Source organism: Anopheles bellator, chromosome 2 (assembly GCF_943735745.2).
Source record: "Anopheles bellator chromosome 2, idAnoBellAS_SP24_06.2, whole genome shotgun sequence".
Classification (NCBI taxonomy): Eukaryota; Metazoa; Arthropoda; class Insecta; order Diptera; family Culicidae; genus Anopheles; species Anopheles bellator.
In genome coordinates this window covers 306,657-332,954 of record NC_071286.1, presented here as the reverse complement: position 1 = coordinate 332,954, position 26,298 = coordinate 306,657, and the positions used below count along the sequence as shown (strand labels likewise).

Here is a 26,298-nt window from a genome sequence, read left to right as displayed (position 1 = left end):
CTTTGACCATCGCTCGGATTCGCTGTATTTCCCTTTTGGCCTTCAAACCTACCAGTGAAACATTTGACTGCTCGATTGCGTCTCTTGGCTGGGAAATAAACAAGACACGTTTTTAGCGTTTTCTTGTCGGCCGTTCTTTCGTGTTGAGAAAACAGACAGCCGCACACCGTCCATTTCTGGTAAGCCGAGGCGATTTTACCGCCCACCGAGTCTTCGAACGGTACATTATGGCGGAACAGCGGACTGTTCGTGCTTTCTTTCGGTTCAATTTGTCTCCTGCCGCTGCCACTGCCGACAACAATGCCCGTTTAATTGCGGTGTGCCGCCGCTCTCGAAGCGAAAGGAAAGCGGGAAGAAAGCTGGACGAAAATGGCCAACGAATGCTGGCAAAGCGACAAGCGGGAAACCAGGACACGAGGACGTTGCAAAAGGAATGCTTGAGGAAATACTTTACGGTATAATTGAATTCGAAGCACCACCGAGAAGCGAACAATGCCATGTTTTCGAACAAACGTAAGCGTTTTGGCAAACGGCAAAAACAATCGGGCCCGGGGCAAATGTGTCAACTTTCCCGGGCCCAACTAGCGCTTCCGCCGGTACCATTCTTACCCATTAATGGTAACGAATTGGAGTTTACTTGCGGGTCGCGTTCGCAATCTTTCGCCAAACCAACGGAAACGGATTTCGTGCCAAACATAAGGTAAACTACAAAACCAACATCACAAAACATGGCCGCAGGTTTGCCGGGATGGCCGTGTGTGGCTCTCCAAATCGTCCAAATTGCGACCACTTTAAGCCGCGTGCGGGCAGCGTAAAAAGTTCCCGGCACCGACGATAAATTAGCAAATAAAAGCTTGCCTTTTCCTTGCCAGCGTTTGTTTGCTTGACTTGCTGCGTGTAACGTGGATCCTGGGCGGGTGTCTAGGAACGAGCACAGGCGGTGCTTCTCGTCGTCCCGGCCTCAGAATGTTCTTTTAATAGTGGTCGGATGGTTTTCACCGACAAAAACGGAAAAATGGCAGCTTACATTCCTCCGAGATGGTCCAGTGAAAATAAAAACAATGCCTTGCCTTACGGCGTGGAACTCAAACAACAGCCCAACACACAGACCCAACACCACTACCACATCAAACAGTACACGTGTCTCCCGACATCCGAGTTCCGCGATCCCAGCCCGATCGACAGCCCAGCGGTGTTGGGCCGGATGGTACGAGAAAAGGATTTTCCGCGTTTCGGGTGTTGAGCGATTTGTTATTTTATTCGCTTTTTGTTTTGAACCATCGAACGCCGTGCGTGCTCCTTGTTTCGATGGCGCAACCGGACAGAAAAATGTTTCTACGCAACACTCGGCTTGGCCTCGTCCGCAATTGTGTCGTTCGGGTGGCTCTCAAAAGGGGCAGAAAAATTTGTGACAACTTTTGAAGACAAATTGGAAAACTTTCCCTCCCGGCAAGTAGCTCGGTGCGGCAGTGTGTTGTTGCGGCTCGAAGGTCCACCGAAAACATTTCCGTCCCGGACCCGGACCCGGTTCCCGTTTCGCTTTCGTGGCAATACACAGTCGTAACAGCTGTAACTGAGGCGTTTGAAAAATGTTTGATTTGCCCCGGGGCTCGGACCGGAACGTGATTTGCAGTCAAGCGCTTAACTAGTCGATTGAAATAGAGCCCCGTGGCCCCAGCTGGGACACGTTTGATTACTTGGAGCTAGTTCCAAGGAACTTACACATTTCTTACCCCGTCGGATAATAACTATCGTGTTTTAGGCCGTGGCAGTTCAAGAACTTTAACCATTGCGTCAATTTGCGACACAAAACGAAAACCAAATAATTGCAAAATGAGCCCTAAAATAAAAAGAAAGTCATGCGGTTGATTGACTCCCTGGAAATGGAATGCAACTGCCAATGGCGCGCCACGCACCGAGCTGGCTTGAAACGGGTGCCTTGGAGCGAAATGGTTGCAGCCGGGCTGTTAAATGATTCCGAGCGGCACGGTCAATTGATTGGAAATTCATAGCTGGGCGCTCGTGTGAAAAGTTTCATCAAAAATCATTTCTATTTCGTTCACTTTTTGTGCTGCAACTCGGATTTTTTGTTGTTGTTTCGCCAGCCGGCCAGCTGGTGGCTTTCTGTCGCTTTCGGTCGACTAAACATGCAAAAATTGCAAACCGGGCCCCCAAGGCTCACGAATAATTTCCACGCACCCACGACCATGGACGTTCGTTCTTTTGTGGGGAAAAAAAGGGACCTCCCCAGTTTGAGGAATATTTAGAATTGCAAAGTGGTGGAATCTGCGCGCCCGGATCGGATAGGTACTGGTATTATTCAAACAAAAACCGAAGCCCATCGATTGAGCTCCCACTTTCTAGTCCCGTCATAAAGCGTTCTTATCACCCCGCCGTGTCCGGCAAAGTTCGAGTTTCTCCCGCCGAAGATCAATACGATATGCAATTTTCTGTATCACTAATTTTGTGCCCTTTCTTTTGGCTTCCCATTTGACCAAAGTCATCTAATCCCAGTCCGTCGATCGATTGGTGCAGCACCGAAGGCCAACGGCGGACAAAACGGTGAAAGTCAGATCCTGCTCTCTGGAACCTCGGGATGCTTCTCTTGCCCCATTAGTGTTCCCATCATTTACCACAAATGGCATTCCTGCAAGTCCTGCAGTCCCGGGCCAGATGAACTCGTTACGGGGGTAAATAGGAGCGTCATAACCTACATCTTCTCGCAGATAACCGACGGATCGAAGCGAAACCGTTTCGCTACCAGAGACCCTCTGTGGGACCTCCAGAAATTGAGGAAGGGTTAAGAAATATATTGCGCCGTAAAGTGGAGAGGAGGCGAAATTGAAACACATATTTTCTTGCTGCCTCAACAGCTTTATGGACAGTGATTGAATCGTTCACCCAACGGCACTTGGTGATGCTCCCGGTGCATTCGGAACATTCAATTAACAAGCCACATTAACCAACGGTGCACCAAACCGCAAAGCATTAAAGGACGAAAAATACCAGAAACATAGTTGTCCGGCTCCCAGAAGAACCAAATTGTGTAGAAGTCTTCAGTAATGCAATAGAAATGTTTATGGTTTTATTATCGCTACTGATTGTACATCGTAATGCATTGTGGTTACTCATAACATCGAAAGAATTGTGGCTTGTGACATTCTGTCAAGCGTGGCACGGTGCATTAGTTCCTCTAGTTCCTTTGCAGCGGAGCAACAAAGCTTCAATCGAGCTGTGTGTGCATAAATCGGTCCATTTCTTATGCCAATTGAGCGTCGCCAGCCATTGGAATGCTTAATTTAAATTAGTATTTGTGCAACTCGCAGCGGACAGTGCCTGGAAAGTTGCATGAAAGCACAATTCTGCTCCAAAAGGATGCTGATTTGGCTGGAACTCTGTTGCGGCCCACTTAACCACCATCTTTCTTTCTTTTCCTAACAGCACGTAGTTGGAAAAAAAACCACGAGACACACACGGCAAGTGAAGGGGAGGACATTCCTGGAAAAGCGCGCCGTTCCACGAAAACCTTCTGACCGCGACGGTTCGGTTGTGTTGCGACGAAAACTGCGTAGACGTAGACTGTGGCATCTAATTGGCACAGTTCAAGTGGCCCGTCCCGAGAACTGCTCGTGAAGAGCGGCGGCTCTATGTGCCGTGACGGTAAGCCGCAGTTGCGTTAACGTTAACCAAGTTAGGAAAGGAGACATCGAACTGTATCAAGATGATGAGGTACGTCGCCGTGGCGCCAATCATCTGCAAAATGGCAATGAGCTTCAGTCGTCGACTCCGAGAACTCGGCGGCTCTCGTCCCCCTTACCGTGTACCAAAGTGTCCAGTCATAGACGAAAAGACCGCACGTGATGACGGGACTGCGATGGAGCAACTGTTGGGAGAACAAGTTCAGCTGAAACAGAGAGGGAGATAAGAACGGGGCACGATATTTAAGATGTCCGACAAACGGAAAGTCATACTTCTCTAATCACGCCCTCCGAAGTGGAACAGTTAATGGCCTTGTGCACCAGGATTCCGATTCGTTTGCCCTGTGGAGCGTGGGAAAGTGCAGAACGCGATGGAAATGTCATCGAGCGGTTAATGCGCAAAACAGTCGAAAATGATTGATGGCAACGGGAGCCTAACGAGAAGCTACATGTAAGTGAAAATTATTTTCCAACAGAAGACACCAAAGCCAGACGAAGCAAATGAAAAGATCTTTTGTGCCATTTAGCCTTAGTCCCAGAAGCGGGCAACTCAACTCAAACAAACAAGGACCTGCTCGAGCTAATAGAAGTGGCTGTCCGCAAAATATGCTCTTACCTCGCGCGTTATTTTGCTCCCGACGGCGATGAAGAACAGGACGAAAAACAGATAGTACATGTACCAGATGAAATTCAATACGCCCATGTAGAACAGCTCGTTGCGGTAGATGAACGCGCGGAACAGGCCGAACGAGCAGACGACCCCGATGACGAAGCACAGCCCGACGCAGAATGTGATCTGATGAGTGGCCGCGACGCGAAATTGGACACGTTGCAAAAGAAAGGAGGTTCGAGTGGCAAAAGTTAGCCAAGTCGTGACCTGCCCCATTCATGCCGGGCCGGCACCATTCGAGACACCACTCCGGTAAGTAGTGCATGCTCCTCGACTGCCTGACAAAACGTGGCTTGTTATGCTTCGCTTTTCTTTCGCATTCCCTTACCTGCACCGAGAAGCAGTAATTAACGAGCTCGACGACGTCGTTCAGTTTGTCGTGCAGGATCTTGATTTGCTTCAGCACATTAATCTGCTCTTTCTCGCTGCAGATCGCGAACTCACCGCGGCTCCCGATGGCCGAGGGGCTCGTTGGGAAGTACATTCTGGAACGAGGGGAATTAACAATTGCCCATCAGTCAGCACCACCACACACGGTGCCGGTGAGAAAACTCGGAAGTCTGGACGGCCCCGCCCGAACCTAATTGCCATGGCCAGTCGTTGGAAGCGAACGAGCAGGAACCAGAGCATGATGGCGAAGTAGCTCGTGATGGCCGGGAACGCGGTGTTGTAGTAGACGAACGAAAACACATTGTAGTACCAGCGGCCATTAAACTGGGGCTGATTGTTTAGGACGGTTATTTTGTACACGTAGACCAGCGTCAGGGTGCCGAAAATGCCACACAGAAAGCACACCATGCCGGAAATGATGAGAAAGCGCTGCATCCGGTAGTTGATCCTCACGCCGACCTGTTGCAGGTCCTGATCGATGGCGTGAAACGCCCGGAGGAGCGTCGCCAGTCGATGACGCTGCAGGAAGTGAACCAGCATCGTCAGCAGATAGACCAGCGTCCCGAGCAGGTACGTGAAGATGCGACTGTTCACGGCCAGCGGGGACGCTTGGAAGCGCCTCATTTCCCGACGCATCTGCCGACAGGGCCCGTTGACGTAGAGCGTTCCAATCAGCAGCAAAAGGATAACGTTCAACACCGAAATCGATCGCTTATTGGACGCATTCTGGAAGACAGGTGCCAGCCCCAGACACTTCAGTAGCACCAGAAACGGCCGAAAGGCTTCCGTCGAGCTGGCTGTGTTAAACTTTTGCAGCACTTTGTACACCATCGCGGCGCACGGATCAATCCACTTAAGAAAACGGGGAACCTTCTCTCTCTCCCTCCGTTCGTAGCGAGCACGGACGACAAACTGCCAGGTCAAGCGGTTCCCCAAAACGGCAATCCATCCTCGATGGGTAGTTTATATTTGCTTCGGGGTGTGGCAGCTTGTGTTACAGACCGGGCCCGAGCACAGTACTAGAATCAATTATGCTTGCTTCCTTTCTGTCTCTGTCTATTTACTTTTCCTAAAACACTGCCACACCTTTCGGCGACAGACAAATGGAACTATCAGCTTTCAGGGCACGAGTAGTTAATAACGGGCCCAGATGCAGTGGCGGGAAATGGGAAACCGTGACCATTGAACTGGGTAAGCCCCAGCCACCAGTTAAGTTCGTTAGCTCAGTCATGCGTAATGCAAACAATCAAGCCCATGTCCTTCGAACTCTAGTCCTCTCAACAACTTACCTGAAGGTACTGTTAAGAGCGCAGTATCTGGCAGAGATGAGAAGCAGATGAACCAAAAATTGGACACATTGCAGAAGAAAACACATTATAAACAGGATCGTGGGGATGATATTTTTCAGCTGTGGCTCAACCTGAGGAGCCAGTTCTATCATGTGCGGTATATAAACTATCAGCAACAGGGCGAACGAGACTACGGTTGCCAGCGTGAAGACACTCACGTGCAGATGCAACTTTCGGTGATCGATCGGCGCAGCGAAGGAACGCAAGTGCAGATCGAACTCGTGCAGCATTTGCAACAGCAACGCCACCTTCCGCTTGATAGCCCAACCAAACAGGATGGAAAACACAATACAAACATATTGGCACGTAAAGTAGCCATTTTCAATCCGTCCCACGATGAGCGATGTGTGAATATGAGCCACATTATATACGTACAGAAACAGGTACAGTGCGTATGAGTAAACGGCCACATAAAGTGCTGCGTAAACGAACTCTAGCCAACGCAGCAGTGGCCCACGGACGGTCACCAAGCGCTCGACGCAATTCGGCGCCAAACCCGACAGGGTTTGCAGATAGAGAAAGGGTTGCACTGTTTCAAACACATCCTGAACCGCAAACCAAACCATTGCACTCAATCGCCGAACTGATAGTAAACGGTGAGTGGAATCAAAACGAGAAGAAACCGCCGCCCGGGAACGAGTGGCTCATAAATATGATCCACGCCGTTTGTTTGTTTATTGTGATAGAATGGTAAACAATGGAAGTCAACATGCGCAGAACCACACGCCGTAGGTGGCACTAATGTAAAGCACAAACAGTGGCAGCTGGTGAAAATCATCGGAGACTGAACATCGATCGTTGCTTACCCGAACAACTCTTTCAGCGCCTCGTACCGTGAATGAACCAACAGCAGGGCCAATGTTGCCTGTAACCACAGCTGAACGTACGTTTCAAAGTACAGAATGCGCACGAACTGAAAGTGGCTACCTCCGAAGGGCTGCAATTCGAACGTGTTGATCATTATGCTGGAAACCATTAGGCAAACCAACGGATAGGCTACGGCGAAAATGCGCAAACTTTTGGCGAAACTGATCGTCCCGAAGTAGTGCACCGTGCAAGTGAATCCTTTACGATTGGCCAGCAGGCTTATGGCGTTGGAAATGTTGTTGAGCGCACGAAACAGGCGATTTGTTTCACCGCCAGTTCGAAGGACATGCAGCTGCACCACGATCACGGTGAGGTAGCGGAGAATAAAGTAGAGATCGTGCAAACGCGCGATGATCAGTGATTTCCAGTTGACCTTCAGCAGCTGTGAGTCTAGCGACGAAGCCAGCAGGTAGCTGTAGAATGCCGTGGAAAGGAGGATCGACAGTACGTTGAGACATTGGTGGCCACACCGTGCCCGTTTGCGTTCACAAGAGATGGGCGGATTGACACCCAGGCACTTCACCAGGAAACTGAAACTCTCGAAAGCCACCAACGCGTCCTCGCCCTGCAGAGACATTACCACAACTAAGTGGCCCTTGGCACCGAAAATTGGACTACCGGTCCACGACCCCTGTTTCCGTTTGCCCACTCACCTGAAGGACTCACTCAGTGCGCAGTAGCGCGTCAGGATCAGAATCGCCACGGCTAGAACCTGTACTATTTGCAGGAAAAAACAGTAACTCGATATCGTTACGGCAACCATGTCCAGCAAGGGTGTGTTCAGCATGTTCACTTTGAACGCCAAACTTAGCACTGTGATCAGTACGAACGAGATGTACGAGCCCAGCATCAGGCAGCACGCCATCGTCAGTCGAAAGTGTTGCTTTTGATGGTCAATCGGGTGTCGCAGGCTGCCGCCGAGCTGTTCGTCGATCCAGTGCAGCTCGCTAAGAACGTCCAGAACCCGGTGCTTCACGAACCACGCGAAAATGATGGCAAAATTCGTGGACACACACTCACAGGCCATATAGCCGGTTTCCAACACGATCAGTATCTTCGAGAAGTACGCGTGGTCCGAGTTGGCCGACACAAGAAACGCACAAATCCCGTACGTGTAGAAACTGCTGTAAAATGCAACGTATACTAGATCGCAACCTTTTCTGCCCCAGCCATTGGCAGTTGATGGACGCTGGAGAGAAAACGGAGCCAGACCAGTCACCTTCAGGAGGTAATATAACGGGCGAATCGTTTCGTGAACGTTGCGGACGTGAAACCAGCGAACCATTTTGGCGTTCCTTGTCGGGACGACGTGCCTGCACGCGGAACGTCGTAAACGAAACTGAAGCGCTGAGGCGGCTCGAGAAGGTGAAAGACGTAGTGCCAAACGCCAAACGGGTGAAGGGGAACTATCGACGAATCGACCGGAAGCGCAGCGCAGGGTGTTGAGTTGCTTGGGCCAGTCCTAGTAAACAAACGCGCGCGGTGCCATCGGACACTGTGAAAACGATCCGTCAGCAACGGTGTTAATGACTCGCGTTCGCGCTCCCTTCGCTGGCCGACACTTATGCTGCGAAGACGCGGGTCGTGTCCGTAAATTAATCACATCTATAATGCGAACGACAAACAGATGAGCGCCTAATGGCCATCATAATGCACAGGGTGTTTTCATTCTTGGCAATTGAATGATTAATAGCCTTTTTTCGGTAAAAAGTTGTCAAAACATTTGTTCTTGGTGGCAGGTTCTGTTTCGTTGAGAAGGACTTTTCGAAGGATTCTGTTGGCTGCGTTCGATTAGTTCCTCCATTTTCACACATTTCTCTCGCAAGCACATGCCATTCGTGCAGTTATTCGTGTTTCGGGACGTGAAAAAAATAACCGAATCAGAAAGATTCGACTCCCGGTGAAAATGTTTAACCGATTCAAGCAGATTCGATGCATGCTAAAATCCATTCTCATTAAAACCGGTACGCTAAGGGCGTTCTTGAGCGGAACTCACCTGAAGCACGTGTTCACCAGCCGGTACCGTGCCCGGGCTGCTTCCACGAAGGCGGTGCATTCCAGCATGAGTAGCACGTAGGAGTTGAGGAAAAACGAGTACAGCCCTAAATGCACCATTTGCATTTGGCATGTCTCGGCTTGCATTTGACAGATGATCATGGATCCATACATAATGCTGGGAAGCACAATCGTGGTCAGATAAACGCCAGTCCAAATTTGCCGGTAGAATCGGTGGTGATCAACGCATCGCTTCCACTGCACCGCGGCCTGAGGGTTCATAACTTTGGATTACTTACAGCTGGGAGCGGCGCACGAAGACGTTACCTTTCGATCGACGTGGTGTAACTTCCGCAGCACCTGCTCGATTTTGTCCCTCACCGAGCACGCATTCATTACGCCGTACATGGTGGCGAAGAAGTTGAGCGACAAGTAGACACGTTCGCCGTTCCCCACAATCATCGACCGGGCGAATCCGGTCCTCTCGTCCCCGTACATCAACACTCCATAGGCCACCGAGTAGAGCACCGCAAAACACGCCGTGTAGAATAGCGTCGCGCGGGGATGCGCTCCAGACGAGCGGAAACTTGCCAGCTCGTACGGGGCGAAACCGCACAGCTTCAGGATCCAATAGAACACCCGTATCGAACCGTACACATCGAACGACTCGTCCAGCGGCGGATCCTGGGCTGCCATCCCGCGTCCGGCTCGGAAACGACACTGACACCCGGCGCGGTGCCAATGACTTCGCTCAGTGGCACGGAAAGCGTGGAGCAAGAAGCGAAGCGACTTTGCGCAGTTTACCACGCCTCATAAATTAATCATACGCATCTCGACAGTGTTCTAGGGTGGCCTCGGGAGTGCGACACCAGGCGCCCCCATGCGCGCCACGATGCGATGCAAAAGACACCAAAGTGCCGGCAAAAACCGACACGGCAGGGGCCACGGCATTACAGCTTGATGTTTAATGGAACAGGAAGAAGCTTTCACATTAGCGCAGGGAGAGAGCCGAGCGAGTCGAGAGATTATTTTACACTTTAAACTGTTTTCTTTCCAGGGCAGCATAGGGGGACCCTTGAGTCGGTGCAATTAAAACAAGTCAAAAGGAACGTTGGACGAAACATACTTTACGAAAGTAACTCCCCGGTGCGATGCAAAGTAGAGTGTTTGGCCGAAAGGCAACCGGGCAAGTGGTCAACATGCCCAACGTTGCCCAACTCAAATTTTAATTAAGTTAGGTAAGTTGCAATGAATACTAAATTGTAGCCTTTGTTGCTAAATTTCGTTAACGATTTAAATCATTTTCTCTGTACCGAAAAACAACGAAATGAACGGAACGGACACACTTTCGCGAACGTAACTGCAAATTAGTCCACTCCGCTGAAAGCATCGTCGAACGGCATGACACACTTTCTTCCGCCTTTGGCAGGACACAGTTTGGCACCGAGCAATCACAAGCGATCGTTTTGCCGTTAGCTAGTTATTTATGCGATCATTCGTTCGAATCGGAATGTGTTTTCCTCAAGCTGCCGTTCGGGGCTAACCCGGCGCGGAGGTAGCGCGAAGTTTCCCACTGTTTATGTAAGTTGCTGGAAAACGAAAATGGCAATTAGTCGAAGTTTTGTCGCGCAGCCTCGTACCACTTATCTGGAACCGTTTCTTAGCCCCGCCAGCCCCTGTTCCTGTTTGGCCCGGGGATTGAGTTCGAGGAAAAGCCCAAGCGGCCACCACACTGCAGTGCACTCAGAAAGTGAAGAGATAGAACAGTAAATCACTCCGGAAGGGTGAAACTTTATTCTCTCTCTCTCTCTCTGTCTCTCTTTCTCTCTCTCAGTCTTTCTCGACCAAAAGATTCCGGCCCTTGCCTAAGGATAAAGTTTAAATTGAATTCGGCCCGCTGTAATTACGACAACGGGATGCCAGTGTGCTGTCCGCACGGAATGTGAACATTCTTTTTATGCGGCCCAAAGAAAACCTCGGTGCATTGGGAATTTTTCAACTTCTCCTGTGTGAATTGTTTCCCGCTCCGGAGCCGGAATGCTAGCCAGGGCCAGGCATTGAAATTCACATAATCAGCTGCATGTTGTCAATCGGGCCAGCGTTCCATTGAAAGTGTTCGATTTCATTACGCCACTTCGTCCGTTTAAGGAATGCACAAAATCCCCAGCGGTCATAAATTAGTCAACGCGTGCAATGCTAAAGGGCACATTTCAAGCTTAAAGCACGGAAGCTCTTAAAGGGTCAATACTGCAACGTTTTAGCAGCGCAATAACATAAGCTTCCGGTCAGTGGTCCACCATCGGGCACTTGCAAATGGTGCCCGTTCCTAGGGCGATGGAAAACACAATTCCACGAAGAATTCTTCTGCAACAAGCACTGCCGGAAGCCAAATTAATGTGCACTCATGTGGACGCCATCGACAGTCCCGTGGCCTGTAGAGAATCGCTCTGAAACGATGGTGTGCCCTTCCGCTCGACTGCATGTGACGTCTAACGGATAGAGTACCAAAAATTGATTTGCATAAATTTGTGCTTTAATAACAATTCCAACGACTGTCGCCGTTCCTGTGTGTGCACCTAAAAGTCGTCTAAAACGGTACGGTCGCTCGAAAGCTCATTAAGCGGAAGCGTTCGACGAACCGATGCCAGTCATTGGCAGGCAGCCCACCGATGCACGGATACCGGAGAGTGAATTCCTTGGCGTAGTATTTAAAGGGCGACGACGGAACGACACTGAGATTGTCAGGCACTCTGACACTGGCGAGGATGTTTTATTCAAGCCGCCACACGGCTCAGGCTCTCAATTGGCCGTAAGCTCTAAGTGTCTCTTCTGTGCCATGTTCTGGAAAGATTAAGAGAGGGGCGAGACTAGGTTCGTGGCACGTAGGGAACGGCGCGCGGCAACTACATAAATGGTACATTACAATTTAATCAATTATTCACTACGATGAAGTCGATTTCGATCATTCTCTTTTATTGTTCCCAGATGGAGAATTAGATAATGTGCCTTTCAAACCCCATTCACCTACTTGACACCATTTTGCCGTCGTTTACAGTCGGATCGGAACGCTATAACGTATTCCTAGGTTGCCACCTCGGTGCCGGCACTCGGTGGGGAATGTAAAAGGATCTGCAACGGAACCCTGAATCAATTTAAAGCATCCCACGAGCTTGCAATATACTGACAGAACTGATTATCACCCGTTCATCACACTAGCACCATTCCGATAGCCGACGATCGACGACGGAGCACGATGACAGTGTTATGGGTTCGTGCAGAGTCTAATGATGTTTAAATGACTAAAACGTATGAAACTCAATTAAACTTGAATCCACAAAGTTTATGGCCTACAAAATGGCCTAGCAACGTGATAGTAAAAAAGAAAAACCATCAATCAAAAACCATCATCGATAGGCGATTCTAGATCAATTTCTAGGAAACTCTACACCACTTAGCAACTAAAAGAAAGCCGAAAGCCGATTTAGTATAGTTCTTCAAGAAAAGCAATCAATAATTATAAGCACAAAATTACCTCAATCTAACATATTTTTTTGTATTATACGCGACTCAGTTCAACGAATGACTTTATTATCTGATATTCCTTAATCGGATCAAGAGTAACAGTACTCCGATCGATTCGGACCCCGTATACGCATACTCTAATTCTGTCACACAGTTTATTTGACTGTCCTTCGGAACTTAGCATACGACCACCCGAACGACACTTCCGTCAACAAAAGTATGATGTACCTCTGGGACAGAGGTTTAATAAACCTTGCTCAGAATGCTGACAGATATCTTTTCATGTTTAAACTATCCTTGACACAATGTCCCCAACCTGCCGTTGACATACATTTCCGATTCATGTTTCATGGCTGGACGCTTCCCAGGACTACCTCCCGAAAACTCCGGTGCTATCCCGCACAAAGACAAAGAATTTTGTGAGCAGCCTGTCTACATTCACACGGCTCGCCAATCGTTTACAAAGCGTTTCACCGTAACATTATGACTGTGGTCAAACAGACAGCTAAACCTTCTGGCCCCAAAACGGTAACCGGGGCAGAGAATGCGAAGAATTGCACATGTTACTGATAAATTAGAAATTTATGCAAATACTCCACAACGGCTCTCTGACGAAAGCCGTACGGACCCCCGGAGAGCTGTCGCCGAAACGCAACAAGCTGAAGACAGGGCCGGAGATCGAGCAATCAAGAAGCGAAGCCAGTGCGTTCTGGCTTTCCATTTCGGCCCAAATCGGGCCACACACAGCAGCCGCCACGTTTTATCGTTTACGATAAGAAATGAATTTCCTTCGCTTTTCGGGCGGAAGGCACTAAGGCACTCGACTGCCACTAACCCGGCCACGCCAGAGGCTTCTGCCGCCCTCTGCTCGTATCGTACAACAAACACGACAGTGTTTGATATTTGTAAGTCACCGGTGGTCGTTGGCACGAAACAGACACCGGAACGGAGATAATATTGTCAGATGAACGCAGCAGCAGCCCCATTTGCCCCGTCCCGGGCGCCCGGAGGCCTTCAAATCCTTCCACCGAACTGTTGCCTTTTGTGAAATATGATGATTACGGAGGCCAGCCCGCCAGCCAGCTAGCCCAGTTTTATCATTTACGGCACGAGGGCCCGAACTCCGAATTGCACACCATGCCTACGCCAAAGATAAGTTCACATACGCCCTCGAGAAGGACACGGACACGCAGCTTCCTGGGGGGGCCACGGGCACAGAGAGTTATATCAGGAATTATTGCACGAAATTTCACCGCCAGACCACCGCCGAGCCGAGGGCTGGAACCGAGAGCTGGAAGAATGCATGCTTCGGCTAATAACTTCCTTCCGTTAGTCGTCGTCGTCGTCGTCGTCGTGGTCGTTGCCGGCGCGTTGGTGGCGCACCAGGAGCAAACAAGGCCGCGTAACCCGGGGAAGTCAAACATGGCCCGGCAGCTGGGCCAAAGAGCACGAGCCGATCCGTTGTCGCCCTCATCGCATCGCTACGAAATTAACTGAATTAGGGAGTTGGGAGCATCCTCTCTGGCTGGCTCTGCGTCGTTCGTTAGCTCGTTTTGCGCCGCCAGCACGGCCTAGGAGTCGCCGGATACGGTGAGCTGTGTAACATCTTTCGCCGACAGCGAGAGTCGTCCTCGGCGGCCGGCAGTCACACCCGAGGGGGCCTTGCCGGGAACACGGAACCCGGCGCCGCAGGGAAACATGTGTCGACGGGTGCGACCGTGGCACATCGTGCAGATAGACGTCATTACTGCAGTTAGCCGCCAGAAGTGTACCTTCTCTAGTTCTAGCTCCGGCCGACTTCGATAAGTGCCCCTGCCGCGACCCGGATCGGGGACAATATCTAATTCTAATATCACTCACCACAACAGTGGCGGTCCGGGTGCCGGGTTCGGCCCTCGTCCGGCAAGCGTCACACCGGGGTGTGTTTGGCGCACTAATTAAATTAAACCTCGTGCTGTTCGGGTTCCGGGTTTCGGGTTTGGGAAGTTTATTAGATACGGTGTACCCCCGATATTCCCACGCCAGCTTCACCGGGGTTTGACTTGATGCGGGTTTTACATAAAGTGGACAAAGAGTGACAATTCGCGCCATTTACAGACCTATCTCTTTTCTTTTTTGGTTAGAGGCTTTCGGAAAATAATTAAACTTCTTCGTTATCCTTCCTCAATCAGTTTCCGATGCCCTCGTTATGTGGTTATTTTAAGAAAATGGTACCAGATCCGAATTTGCCGGAGACACAGGCGTGTATCGCAAATAAATGGCAGCACACGAAAGACATGTTTGCAACCAGACGACCTAGGCCTGTCCGTGACCTGCGAGGAGCGATAAAATCATTCTTGATTTCGTTCGATTTTCCGCTGAACGAGGTCGCAAGAGCCGCGTACTGAAGGCCAGTAAGGCGCTGGGCGGCGCGGACCCATAATTGTAATTATTTTTACTACCCACAACAATTAGGTTACAATGAAAGGAAGATAAATGAGTTTCGTAGGTCGGTCAAGCGAGAAGGTGCCGGTTTGCCGAACCGACGGCACTGCGCTTACTCCTTTCGGCTCCCGGCCGTTATTGAACCGAGGGCCAAAATGTACCGGCAGCTGCCGCCGCAATACATTGGTTACTGCAGCGGCACCATCTTGTGACTGCATCGTCGTCGTTGCACACTGGGCCGTAGGTTTTCCCTTCTGTGAATGATAAACAAGGATGCAATTGAAGTTGGGCATTAAAACTATGTTAAATTTTGGTTTGTTATGAAAATCGTATCGTAGAGTTTTCGCCTCACTGCGTCCACTATATCGCTTCTGACGTACAACATGACTGACTGTAGGTTCTAGAGGATCCAAGAAGGCTTGATGCTTAGGTGTGAAATTCTGCTTTGAGATGAGATATTTGGTTTTTCTAGCAAAGATTTAATAATTAAATAGACCATAAACTGTTGCTTGACAGAAAAAAGGTCGGATAAAATATTTTATGAAATTTTAAGCAACAGAACATTTAAAATTATGACCACCGTGCTTCACAGCGAGTCTCTGCAGTGCTCGTTGAAATTTGGTTCACTTCCTGCACATGCGAAGAGGCCATGGGAAGACAACGATGATATATCGAATCGCAACTATCGCATCATCTCCGCCCTGCGCTTCGGACGACCCTCGGTCTTGCTAACGATCGATTACAGCAACGGTCAACCGACGATCACGGTGGTTTCATTTATTTAGAGCTTTGGTTCTGTTTTGGTTCACATCAGAGTTTTTTTAAAGCTTCCTCGCACTCTAAATACGGACTGTAAAAATACCGCTCGTAGTTGGTTTCTTAAATTTCAGTCACCTTTCCAACTTCCGAAGCGGAAAATCGATTTCTAGCTCTTCACGGGCACACGAAGCAACGAAAAGTTGACACGTTTTAATATGATTTATGATTAAATAGAAGCAGCCGGAGCGTCGGTTATGATTTATACTGCCAACCCCGCCCCGCCCCGAATCTAGGACACTGACGCGGGGCGACCGCCAGACTTCAACCGAGACTCAGACCGAGATAAATCATAATATTTCTCTAAACAACTGGAACCGCCAGCAGCGGACTTCCGCAAGATTTCGTGCACCTTTGCCACCGAAACCCGTTGGCAGAACCCGACGCAGGCACATCGATCAATCTCGTCAATTATTCCTCCAAATAAATCAAAACTCATCCCTTTTGGGGGTGGCAGGAGCTGAAACGTGCCCGAGTTCTTCTTTCGCCAACGAACCCTTTTCGACATACGGTCCACGGGGACGGCTAGCGGATTTTAAGCTGGCTCATTTGCGGTGGGCTGAAGGGTTGCTGCAGCGTGGGACACATCATAAAGTATAAAGTTGCTGAAAGAGACTGGGGACGCAGGACTATCGGCGTCCATCGAGCCAGGTTTCGGTTCATTGAAGCGAGCAAGAGCACCGTAATTAACGGAGCCATTTAAGGGGGATGTGTTTATTTGCCTTTCCTTCGTACTTGCACTCATCAATCTGCGTTGAGGCAGTGTTTTGCGTCATAGAAACTTTGCGGCATGTGTCCCGAGGACTAGCTAACGAAATTGCTATTTTATGAGCGAACTTTTACGGGCTTCCGACGGGGACGATACGAATCGCGCATGTGTCTAGGTAAATTGCACCTTTCACTCCTATTTAAGGACCTCTCAGATGACTCGTATGGACCCGCGAGACTAGAAACTTCCGAACTCTACTGGAATCAAATATTTTCCAAAGCGGCACAAAGTTACAGATAAGTACCTCATTGCCATCTGGTTTGGGTGGCCGGAGGACATAGGATGGTCTTGTCTTGGGGATGGAGGTCTTGGGGATGTGTTCCTTTACGTACGTAGTTTTCAATACAAACTAGTCGACCCGGTGAACTTCGTTTCGCCAAAAGTAATTTTTTTGTATGCAACAAACGTTAATTATATCCAACAGTTATTATTTAATTGAAGAATTGGGTATTTTCGTTTGGTTTCATTGAACGAGAAAGTTTATGAGGAAAATCGTACCGTACATCAATGACATTTATTGAAGTGTCCCTGTGTCGCCCTCTCTTGAGTTCAGATACCGAACCACATAGGTAGTCTAAACAATTAGGAAACCTATTGCATTACATTGCAACCCATTGCATTACTTTCCATTTAAAATAGTGGCTTTGATTACCATCTCATCTAATCTGATATGATGAGATAACTCATCGCTTCTCATCTCATCTCATCTCTTCTCATCTCATGAGGGAAATACATTCAACATTAGTATTTTTTTAATTTTTTTTTCTTTTGATTTATAGAGGTGTTTAGCTGCAATAGCTTAAAATTTGCCTCTTTTTCAAAATTTGCCTCTTTTTTTGTGGTTTCATTAAAATCAATAACACCAAAACCAGAGGATACTGGAACATTCAATTTCGATTCAACAACACACATTTTTGACGATAGTTTAGCATTGAGCTTTTCATATCGAAAAAGAACTATTGAAAACATGGCACAATTTGCAAATGAATGTCTTTTAGTCCGGTTTAAAAGTATCGAAGGAACCACGTGTTCCATTTCAGAACATTCCCCCGAATTTCGGATCGTTGGTGCTGCGAAACGGCGAAGTTCGAACTGCACCAAAGCAAACAATTTCTGCAAAATCCATGTAGTTTGCAAGAAGTTATTATTTTTTAACAATCGTTTGCCGATAAGTATGCCAAACCATCCTTTTGTGGCTTTGCATCATTTATTCAACGATCCAGAATTGAATGACATTCATTGTTGCTGTTTCAAATTGGGAACTCAATGCCAAAGAAACCACGCGCACATCAACATGATACGGATCCGTCTCGTTAGGGGCTCGGTACTCTCTACATCTTCCAGTACACAGCAGGCAACCTGCAAGGCCTCACGACGTCTGGTACCTTCATATATAATTTCAGGATTTACGTTGATTCGGTTGGTGGTAGTTTGGGTTTCTAGTGCCGCGTTACTGAGACACGTCCTGCTGCGAGCTCGGGTGGTACTATAAAAAGGATGGCGTACAATCCCACCTCCCTCGTGGATCAACGCACGTGTGTGTGCGGGCAAAGAGATGGCATCGCAGTTTTCTTGCCGGAGGACACATTTCATGCGGATTGCACTTGGCTCGATCTGCCCGGCGCCCTCGTGGCAGGAGGAACATAAAAGAGATATGCTAAAACAAAACCGACACTCCCTAGCCCCTAACGAATGGTTTCTTTTTATCCGCACAACAAAACCGTTTCTCTGGAGAAGGCTTGTTGAAACGGAAAAATCGGAACAAGTCATTGCTGCCGTTGCTCCGAAACACAACGGCGGATCTGAAGCGGCGGATCCTGTCCCGCCCCATATGCTGGCGGTGTGAAATATGCCCGGTCTTATGCCAGATGCTGGCGCGTTCGGAGGAGCCACCTTCAACCGCATCAGCAGATGCAGATTAGAAGTCAACAGGATGCGGTCCGGGCAACCGGGAGGTAAATCTTAAATCTCACCAAACAATCCGGCAAAGTGTCCTCAAATTATTGCATTCCGAGATTACACCGGAACCGGCACCGCCCTACCTGCCCTAGGTACGAAGATGGCGCGCACCAGCGCACAGCCCTCCGTCAGCGAATCCGTGAACATTGGTGAGCTTAAAATTTAAGATTCGCTTTACGTACGAACATGAATACGAAATAGGACCACCTAGCCAGCCCGGCGCGCCCCAAGAATCGGGGCAATGAAATGAAGCTTTCGCCCTCGGCGGCCTTTCTCTCAACGGTGCGCGCAATCAGTCGTACTGGCGACGGGCCGCCGGAGAATATTCGAGAGCCACAGAGTGACTACCTTATGAATATATGTTTATTTTAATGTTTTATGTTGCATGACATATTTTTGCGCCAACCGACACGCACGTAACGGCGGTGCCCTTGGTGCGCGGCCACGTCCAGGAACTCGGCAGGGGCCGTCCGACCATCCACCATCTTTCAGGATCTTCGCCATTGTTCACCTGCGAAGGACCGGGTGCTGTAGCGTGTTACTAGGAAACCGCCAACGGTTGCTGCGAGCGGTCGCTCTGTTTGTGTAGGACCCAAAGGCAACACAACCGACTCCGTCGAGGATTCGAAATAAATCTCCACTTAAGCGTGCACAACAACTCGGGCGACCCACAATCGCGAAGAATACGCCACTTTCGCTTCCTTCGGTTCCACAATTATTCTTCCCAGTTTCTCTGCTATTCTTTCCACACTACCGACACACGGTTCGGCCGCTTCTTCACTTCACTGTGATTCAACGATAACTGAGTGTGGACCAAAGCTCACTAGATTGTGGCAGCCCCGAAACGAGGCCTCTAACGGAAGGGTTAATTATTTCTTTACCTACTAGGATGGGATTTGCCAGCCGTTGTGAATTATTTTAATGTAAAGTTGAATTTCATTTAAATTTTAAAGTCAATGTTAACATGCTATTGATTTTATGGTTGACACCAACGACGGCCGCGTCCTAGAAATCACAAATTAATCACATCGATGTTAGGCTTTGCCCGGCCACATCTGTAAACGTGATTGGCTTCAGCTTCCGCGCGCCATCAGGATACACACCCGTAGCATGAAAAGAAACCGAAGCCACCCACAAACACGGCCACCAGCGCATGAAGTAATCAATTATGAAAATGGAAAACTTCCCGTACTGTGGATTTTAATTAATAGCTAGCGCAAACCGGCAGCCGTCTTCGCCGTCTCGCTGTGACCGTTCTCCGGGCAGCTCGGGCACCGTGCAAACAACGTCACATGCTGCCCCCCGGAGCTTCGTTTACTTAGCACGCACGAGCCAAAATCAGTCGTTTTTAGTCAAAACGGTCACGGCACGCCGTGCGAGGCAGCTTTGCGATTCGCGCTGCTTCCCGGATCATGTGGGTTGCGAAAGTGAACGATTGACGACGGTGTCTACAAACGTTGGCGCCACGGTTCCTCCTTGTGGTCCGGAAATTTCCCGAGCAAACCGCGGTCCACTTTCCCTCCCGGTCGGTTTGCTTAGAGCTATGCCACAGCGCAAACCCCATGCTTCCGCCGGAAGGGGAAGCCCTTTTTTTGTCGTCTTTTATACGATCGAATTAACTACCAAACCACCGACTTAAACCCAAACTTGTGCGCTGCTATTGAACGAAGCGAGCATTAGTGTGTATGTTAAGAGGAAGGTGCGTCCCGGTTCCGGCGACTCCATTCACTCTTCCCGGGCAACCTAACGACCTACGCCAATGAATCAATGAACGGTACCGTCGGGCGTATCACTCGTATCCTTCCCTTTATACAAAGCGCCGGTTAAGGGGCCGAGTGACAACAAAGTCCGTTAGCTGAACTGGCTGTACGCAGGACCACACGAACTGCTCGAAATGGTCGGCCAAAAAGCGAGGGTTCCGCTTTCATTCATTTCCAGCAGCCCCGAAGTGCGTGGTTGTGTCCTCTTCGCAGCCGGAAAGCGCATGCGCACTGCTTGCTGGGTGATTCGCGCCCATAGTCCTCTTTGGTCCTCCGTCCGATCAGTATTCTTTGTCCAGGGCCTACTGAGCACGGCATGTTTTCTACTGTGAAAGCTTCTAAATTTACCATTTTCGCAGATATAATACATTTTATTATCCTTAAGCTCAATTTGCATGCATTCAACAAGATTGTGTCAAAATGAGTTCTTCTTTCGCTGCTCCGGTCGTTTGCCGGTTCTGTTGTAATACCATTTTAATTTATAAAACCGGTATATCCTATTCGTATGTGCCGCCATTCGCTTCAAGCGTCCCCTTTCGCCAAGTCCTTTACAAACATGCACACGTCCTTTTGATGAAGACAAAACTCTTGGAAATCAAATGAAAAATTAAAACCAAAAACGCCCCGTTGCGCCGAAACTCCATTGCGGTACATTTTCTTTCACGAACGGTTACGATTCTAGGATTTCGACAAAAGCTAGCACACGCGAACTGAAGCCTCAACCTCGGAGTAAAGAAACGCTGTAACGAATTTTGATTAGCCGGGTAAGGTACGACTGGTTTTCATTTTTTCTCGGAATCTTACCTATTAAAGCCAACATTCCAAACAACGTCCATTTCTATTCAGATTTAAACTTTTAGTAACGGCCCAATTATGTTCCCATCTCATAAGTGTATAAATGCAGCACGCTATCAATTATCAATTGATAATAAGAAGCACGAACTAGTGGAGAATTGAAGACTAGAAGTTCGTTCATAAGCCACCTGGCAATCCATATTTCGTCTGCTTACCAACCCGCCATTAATTTTGAGACCAAACATGAACTCGCTTTATTTAGCTCAAAGACCACCCATCGCGCCTTGTTCGGTTGCAGGTGGCTTCTGGAAATGAGTTTCTACCTTCTGGAGCACATACGAACCTGTTTTGGGGCGCTCTTTGCTCCTCCGAATCTGAGCGTTCTGTTCTGTGGGCAATTTTTGGACTAATTTGAATACCTGCTTCAAATAAACCCACGGTTTTAACAGCTACACCTCACCCGTTCGATGTTATTGTGGGCTTTCGAGCAGCGGTCTCCGATGGCCAAATAAAAGATATCGTCCCCGGTCGGTGCCTGTGTAAAGGTGTCTGGTTGTAGTGTATTTGTGTCGAAATTTATGATTTTACAAAATTAAATTCAACCCATCGCCACAGCAAACAGGGCCCGATGCGGTTCGAGACCTCCGACCGGCTATCTATTAAACTCCCCGCTGGATTAGCAAACACGCTGCAGGCGAAACCCCGGCCCCGTTCCGGCCGTAATGCCGTAGCCCCGGTAAAGTTTCTGGCAAAATATTACACCCTCACAGGAAACAAAATATCGAGACCCTTTACAGGGCGGGTGAGTGGGGTGGATCCCTCTCGTTGGAACCGGGCTGAGGGCTCATATTTTGCGCCCGAAATAAACGCTTGTCACGTAAAACATTTATTTTACTCCGCCGATCTGCTTATCGAAAAACTTTACGCTCGTCAGCTCGGAATCGCTTTTAATTCCAGTCCGGACCGGCAGCCATTACATGGCGGCGCCGCCATTCGACCGCAGCCGTAATGAACGAAAAATGGCAGATGGAAATTGAAGCCATCGTCCGAGCCGCCGTCCGTTCTAATCCCCTCGGAAAAAACTGCATCCCGACGGGCGACTAATTTGCCGACCCACTCAAAGTTCCAACTTCCTGGACAGCCCGCCGACGGGTGCCAGTTTTAAAATGATTTAACGTCATTACGCTCTCCGTCCGGCTGAGAATAACATTTTCTTTTTGTTCCAATTTAAATAAATTATCGCCCGTCAGTGCCGTGCCGTGTTGCCGGGCTGATGCTGTGCGCACGGTGCATTCCAAGTCAGCCACTTGGCAGTCAGCAGTCCTTTCGCCCCTTACTGGACCAGGGCAGGCAGCACTTGCTCCGGCTCGACACAGTTCCATCGGTAAACGTGGCAGGGCAGGGCAGGGCTCCATCACTGTCACCGATCCGTCCGGTGCCCCTCACACGCCCGAGGCCACCATTGTGTGCGAGAGAGCACCGACAAATTAGTGAAGTTTCTGTTTTATTCAACCATTTGACTCGATCTCTCCACACAGCGAGCGAGTTCTGATCCTGTGGCTCGTCCTCCCGGCGCTCGAGATTGCGACGTGGACCAAGAAACCCGGACCCGGCACTCGTTTTGACGAGCGTGTCCCTGTCGACAGCGCATTTTACGACCCATTTTGTTTGCTGAATAAATACCATTCTTTATTCAATTGCCTGTGCAAGATCATGTCCGGTCGTTCGGCACTCCCTCAGTTTGCAGTAAATATTCATAAACTTGCACACTGACAAACTCTGCCTTTTCCCGGTCGCCCGGTCCAGTAATCCGGTAGTGCCGCTTAGCGGCAAGGCGAACCACAGAGACCTCAAAAGCAAAACAATTGTTTCGCGTAATTCCACCAGCGAGCACTACAATGTGTATCGCTGCTGAGGGAATTTCGTAGTTAAGACTTCAGAATCCTTCAGATAGAAAATACTGTCGTACAATATTTATAGATGAAAATTCCTGCCACTCGTTCGGAAGCCGAGGGGGCGGCGCGGGCCGGGGGAAGATAAACATTATGGCCCGCAGTAAACACCCGCCCGGTTGTGTTTATCTTTCCACACCCAAATCGACAACGTTGCGAAATGTCCCTTCGCACTTTGGAAACGCTCCGCTTTTCTGTGTCTGTCTGGTTTATGCGGATTCCGTTTCCGTCCCCCAGTTCAGTTGCGCTCCGCCAGCCGATTGTTCCTGACGCTGCGACACGTGTTTTTCCTGGCCCCCGGGTTCCGTACTGCTTTCCAGCGAGGAGTGGGCCACCATGCGCCTCCATGTGTGATTGATTTCGCTGGCCCCCCGTATCTTGGCCACAGCCGGAGCTGCCCCTATTTTTATTGTGCGGTGCGCAAACGACAATCTAGCCCGGAGCTCGCCGTCGCCGTCTCAGTGTCCCCAGATTCCCGATTATTTCCTCCGGTTTACGACCGTGCGCGCGTGTGTGTGCCTCGGAGCGAATTTCACAGAATGTCACCTCTGCTAAAATATTGGTTTAATATCGAGAGTTTCTACGACGCATCGCGACCCTGCGTTCTGTTGCAGAAGTTTTGCGGCCTGTTGCCTTTCACCGTATATCGAATTCCGGCCATTACGAGGGTGCCCCGGCACGGTGCCAGTGTCAACAACAACCCCGTTTCCGGCGCCGGGTCGCTGAAATCGGAAGTGAAATTTATGGACGTTGTAATTTTTGCCCTGTGGCAAGCGTTTTTCCTCCAAATGCTGTTCGCCCAGTGGCCCTCCATGATGCTGAACAGTCCGATGTCACGTATCATAGGCCTGGTGAGCTTGGTGCTCCAGTTGATCGGCGGATTCAGCTGCTCCTCGTCGTCCCTGCTGGCGCTGCTGTGTCGCAAGAAGTTTGTGAAAATGGTTCACCTGGTCGAGAGCGCCGATTGTTTGGTAATTGTTTTCGAACATTTCTCCGTCATGTCACTAAAACTAACGGACAGGGGCTTTCGTTGCAAGTTCCAAAAATGGTTCGGTGAAATCCCGCACACCCAGCTACATTTCGGCTCCGTGGCGCTCCTGCTGGCCACCTGCATCGCCAACGTTTCACTCATCGTGTTCGATTCGATCGTTGAGTCATCGTTGATCCAACTTGAGAAACCTTCGCCCGTCAAGTTCATGTACCTGTACTTCTACATCATTCGAACGGTGCAAATAATCGCGGTGACGACGTTCATCGCCGGTCTGTACAACTTTCGAACACGCCTTCAGGCATTCAGCCGCCAGTTCCGGTGAGTTCCGGGCCTCCGTTCCGTCGTCGAACACGACAGTAACCATCCATCGATTCTAGTGTCATGTTCCTCGAGCAACAAGCGTCTGGCCCGCGATGGTCGTGCCCGGAAATGCAAGAACGTATACAGGGCCTCGTCGAAATCTACACTCTGCTCTGTGACTCGATTCGCATGTTTTGTATGCTCTTTGCGTGGCAGGTGATGATCGATTAGCTCGTTCCGGAACCACCGACCCAACATAACCTCTGTGTTTCTTTCGATGGCAGCCCATGTTCTTCTGCGCCACGCTGATAACGGCCGCAGTGTTCGCGATCCTCACGCTAAGCAATAAGCTCTCGAACGAGGCCCCGATTCTGACCGTGCTTTCCATTATCTACACGCTACCCACGGTGCTGTTTGCCCTCCACTTTCTCTTGATCATCAAACTCGGCAGCGATCTGAAGAACGAGGTGGGGTTATGGCCATGCCACTTACACCACACGCCAGTGACACGCCGTACGATGCTTTATATCTTTTCACAGGGCAAACAGATTGCAGTCCTCGCTCATAAAGCTATAAATCAATCATCGAAGACACCGGCCATCGTCGAGAGGGTGAGTCGCAACCAAGCGGGCCTAGGATCCGGGTGATACCACACTGATTATGGGTCATAATCCGCTTACATTTTTTGTCCACGACCACATCAATAAAGCGGTCCCGATCGACCGTGAACCCCGTACGGACGCGCCACGGACCAACTTCCAAACTATCCACGCGAGACAATCAAACTGTCCGTCCTGCCTGTCCTTCCTTGCTAATGATATTTTCTCTTCTTCCTAACACGCGCCTACTTCGCCTAGCTGATGCTTTTCTCACGCCATCTGCAACACCAACGGCCGGTCGTATCGTGCGGACTTTTCTGCTTCGACTGGACACTCGCTCTTTCCGTAAGTCAAGCCAGGCGTCCACTCTCGAACACAAGTCTCAGGTTCGCACAACGCTGCGGTTTCGCTTCGTTTCAGCTAATCTCGGCCCTGGCCACGTACAGTGTCATCCTGATCCAGTTTGAGTTGGTCGTGCCGAAATTTTTCATCAGCGCCATTGTGCAGTATTACGAAGAAAATCACGGCCCTTAGGGCGCCCGGAAGCTAGAAAGGGATGAGTACTTTGCGTTTCATCCAATACCTGCCGCTTTCGTTGTGTTTTAGTGCATTCGAGTCATATTTCAGTACCACAAGTTAATAACACAGGTTATGCAAATCTGGATGCTCCGTTTTATCACATTTTCACAACTCTGCGCCCGTAAACTGCTTCGTGAGGAGTCGGATGGCACGTGACCAGCGACCACCGAATGTTGGAACAAATGAGACCGCAGCTACATCACACCTAATTACATCGTCATCGACACCATATATTATTAAGATGAGGACCGGCATGGAAAGTGAGCGCATCTTCCGGATTCTGAGCAGGCCACAAGCTTCCGGCACGCTGGCGTTCCTGATTGCGATGCATTTCGCGTACGAACCAACCCTGCCCTAACCGAAATCGCTTTGACACTGGCCTCTGACCCCACCCTTCTCAGCCCAAACGCGGCAGAAACTTGACGACGGAACGACCTTCTCCGTGAGGGAGAATCGAACGGAGGGGAATGTTTTTCCCTTCCGCTCATTATAACTCATAAAGTACTAAGTATGCGGGAATGCACGAGTGCATCAGCATGTTCGACACCGGACGACGACGACGACAAACCATCTGAAACCAACTTCCCGTAAAGTGGGCGTCTCCATCTTCAAAGCCGGCCAAAACTTTAATTTCCTTTCTCCGCTGTTGAGCAAACTCGGCTCGGTCCCGGCTTACGATGGCCACCCTGCGGGAAGGTTAGAAGAGCTAAAAGGTGAACTTACGCCCAAGTTACGGTCAAAAGTCCCAGTTGGCGCCCGGGATCAGGACGATCGACTTTGCCCGGCGAAACAAATGCATTTTATTTACCGGCACTTTCGCACACCACTCACGTCCGGCACGAAGAAAGCGTCTCGCAGAGGAC

At 49.6% G+C, this 26,298-nt stretch overlaps 2 protein-coding genes across 2 annotated transcripts; one reads left to right on the top strand and one right to left on the bottom strand.

The window, feature by feature from the left end:
* Positions 1-3,645: 3,645 nt before the first annotated feature.
* LOC131211448 (uncharacterized) lies at positions 3,646-7,551 on the bottom strand. Its single transcript, XM_058204914.1, has 6 exons — positions 6,914-7,551; positions 4,697-4,853; positions 4,315-4,494; positions 3,972-4,040; positions 3,818-3,904; positions 3,646-3,753 (listed from the first exon to the last, which is right to left on the bottom strand). Exons 1-6 carry the CDS (start codon positions 7,549-7,551, stop codon positions 3,646-3,648), a joined length of 1,239 nt encoding a protein of 412 aa, XP_058060897.1.
* Positions 7,552-23,505: 15,954 nt separating this feature from the next.
* On the top strand, positions 23,506-25,390 carry LOC131211440 (uncharacterized). Its single transcript, XM_058204899.1, has 7 exons — positions 23,506-23,937; positions 24,004-24,275; positions 24,335-24,473; positions 24,542-24,724; positions 24,797-24,868; positions 25,115-25,201; positions 25,277-25,390. The coding sequence occupies exons 1-7, from the start codon at positions 23,506-23,508 to the stop codon at positions 25,388-25,390; spliced, it is 1,299 nt and encodes a 432-aa protein (XP_058060882.1).
* The last annotated feature ends 908 nt before the right edge of the window (positions 25,391-26,298 follow it).

What these genes read in the sequence shown, in the direction of transcription:
- LOC131211440 (XM_058204899.1), top strand. Translation starts at nt 23,506, where the DNA reads ATGTCACCTCTGCTAAAATATTGGTTTAATATCGAGAGTTTCTACGAC. An exon ending in TCGAGAGCGCCGATTGTTTG is followed by an intron (nt 23,938 to 24,003) that starts GTAATTGTTTTC and finishes TTTCGTTGCAAG; the next exon opens with TTCCAAAAATGGTTCGGTGA. An exon ending in CACCGGCCATCGTCGAGAGG is followed by an intron (nt 24,869 to 25,114) that starts GTGAGTCGCAAC and finishes TACTTCGCCTAG; the next exon opens with CTGATGCTTTTCTCACGCCA.
- LOC131211448 (XM_058204914.1), bottom strand. Translation starts at nt 7,551, where the DNA reads ATGTCTCTGCAGGGCGAGGACGCGTTGGTGGCTTTCGAGAGTTTCAGT. An exon ending in ATTACTGCTTCTCGGTGCAG is followed by an intron (nt 4,495 to 4,696) that starts GTAAGGGAATGC and finishes GCCACTCATCAG; the next exon opens with ATCACATTCTGCGTCGGGCT. An exon ending in CGGAGGGCGTGATTAGAGAA is followed by an intron (nt 3,905 to 3,971) that starts GTATGACTTTCC and finishes TCTCTGTTTCAG; the next exon opens with CTGAACTTGTTCTCCCAACA.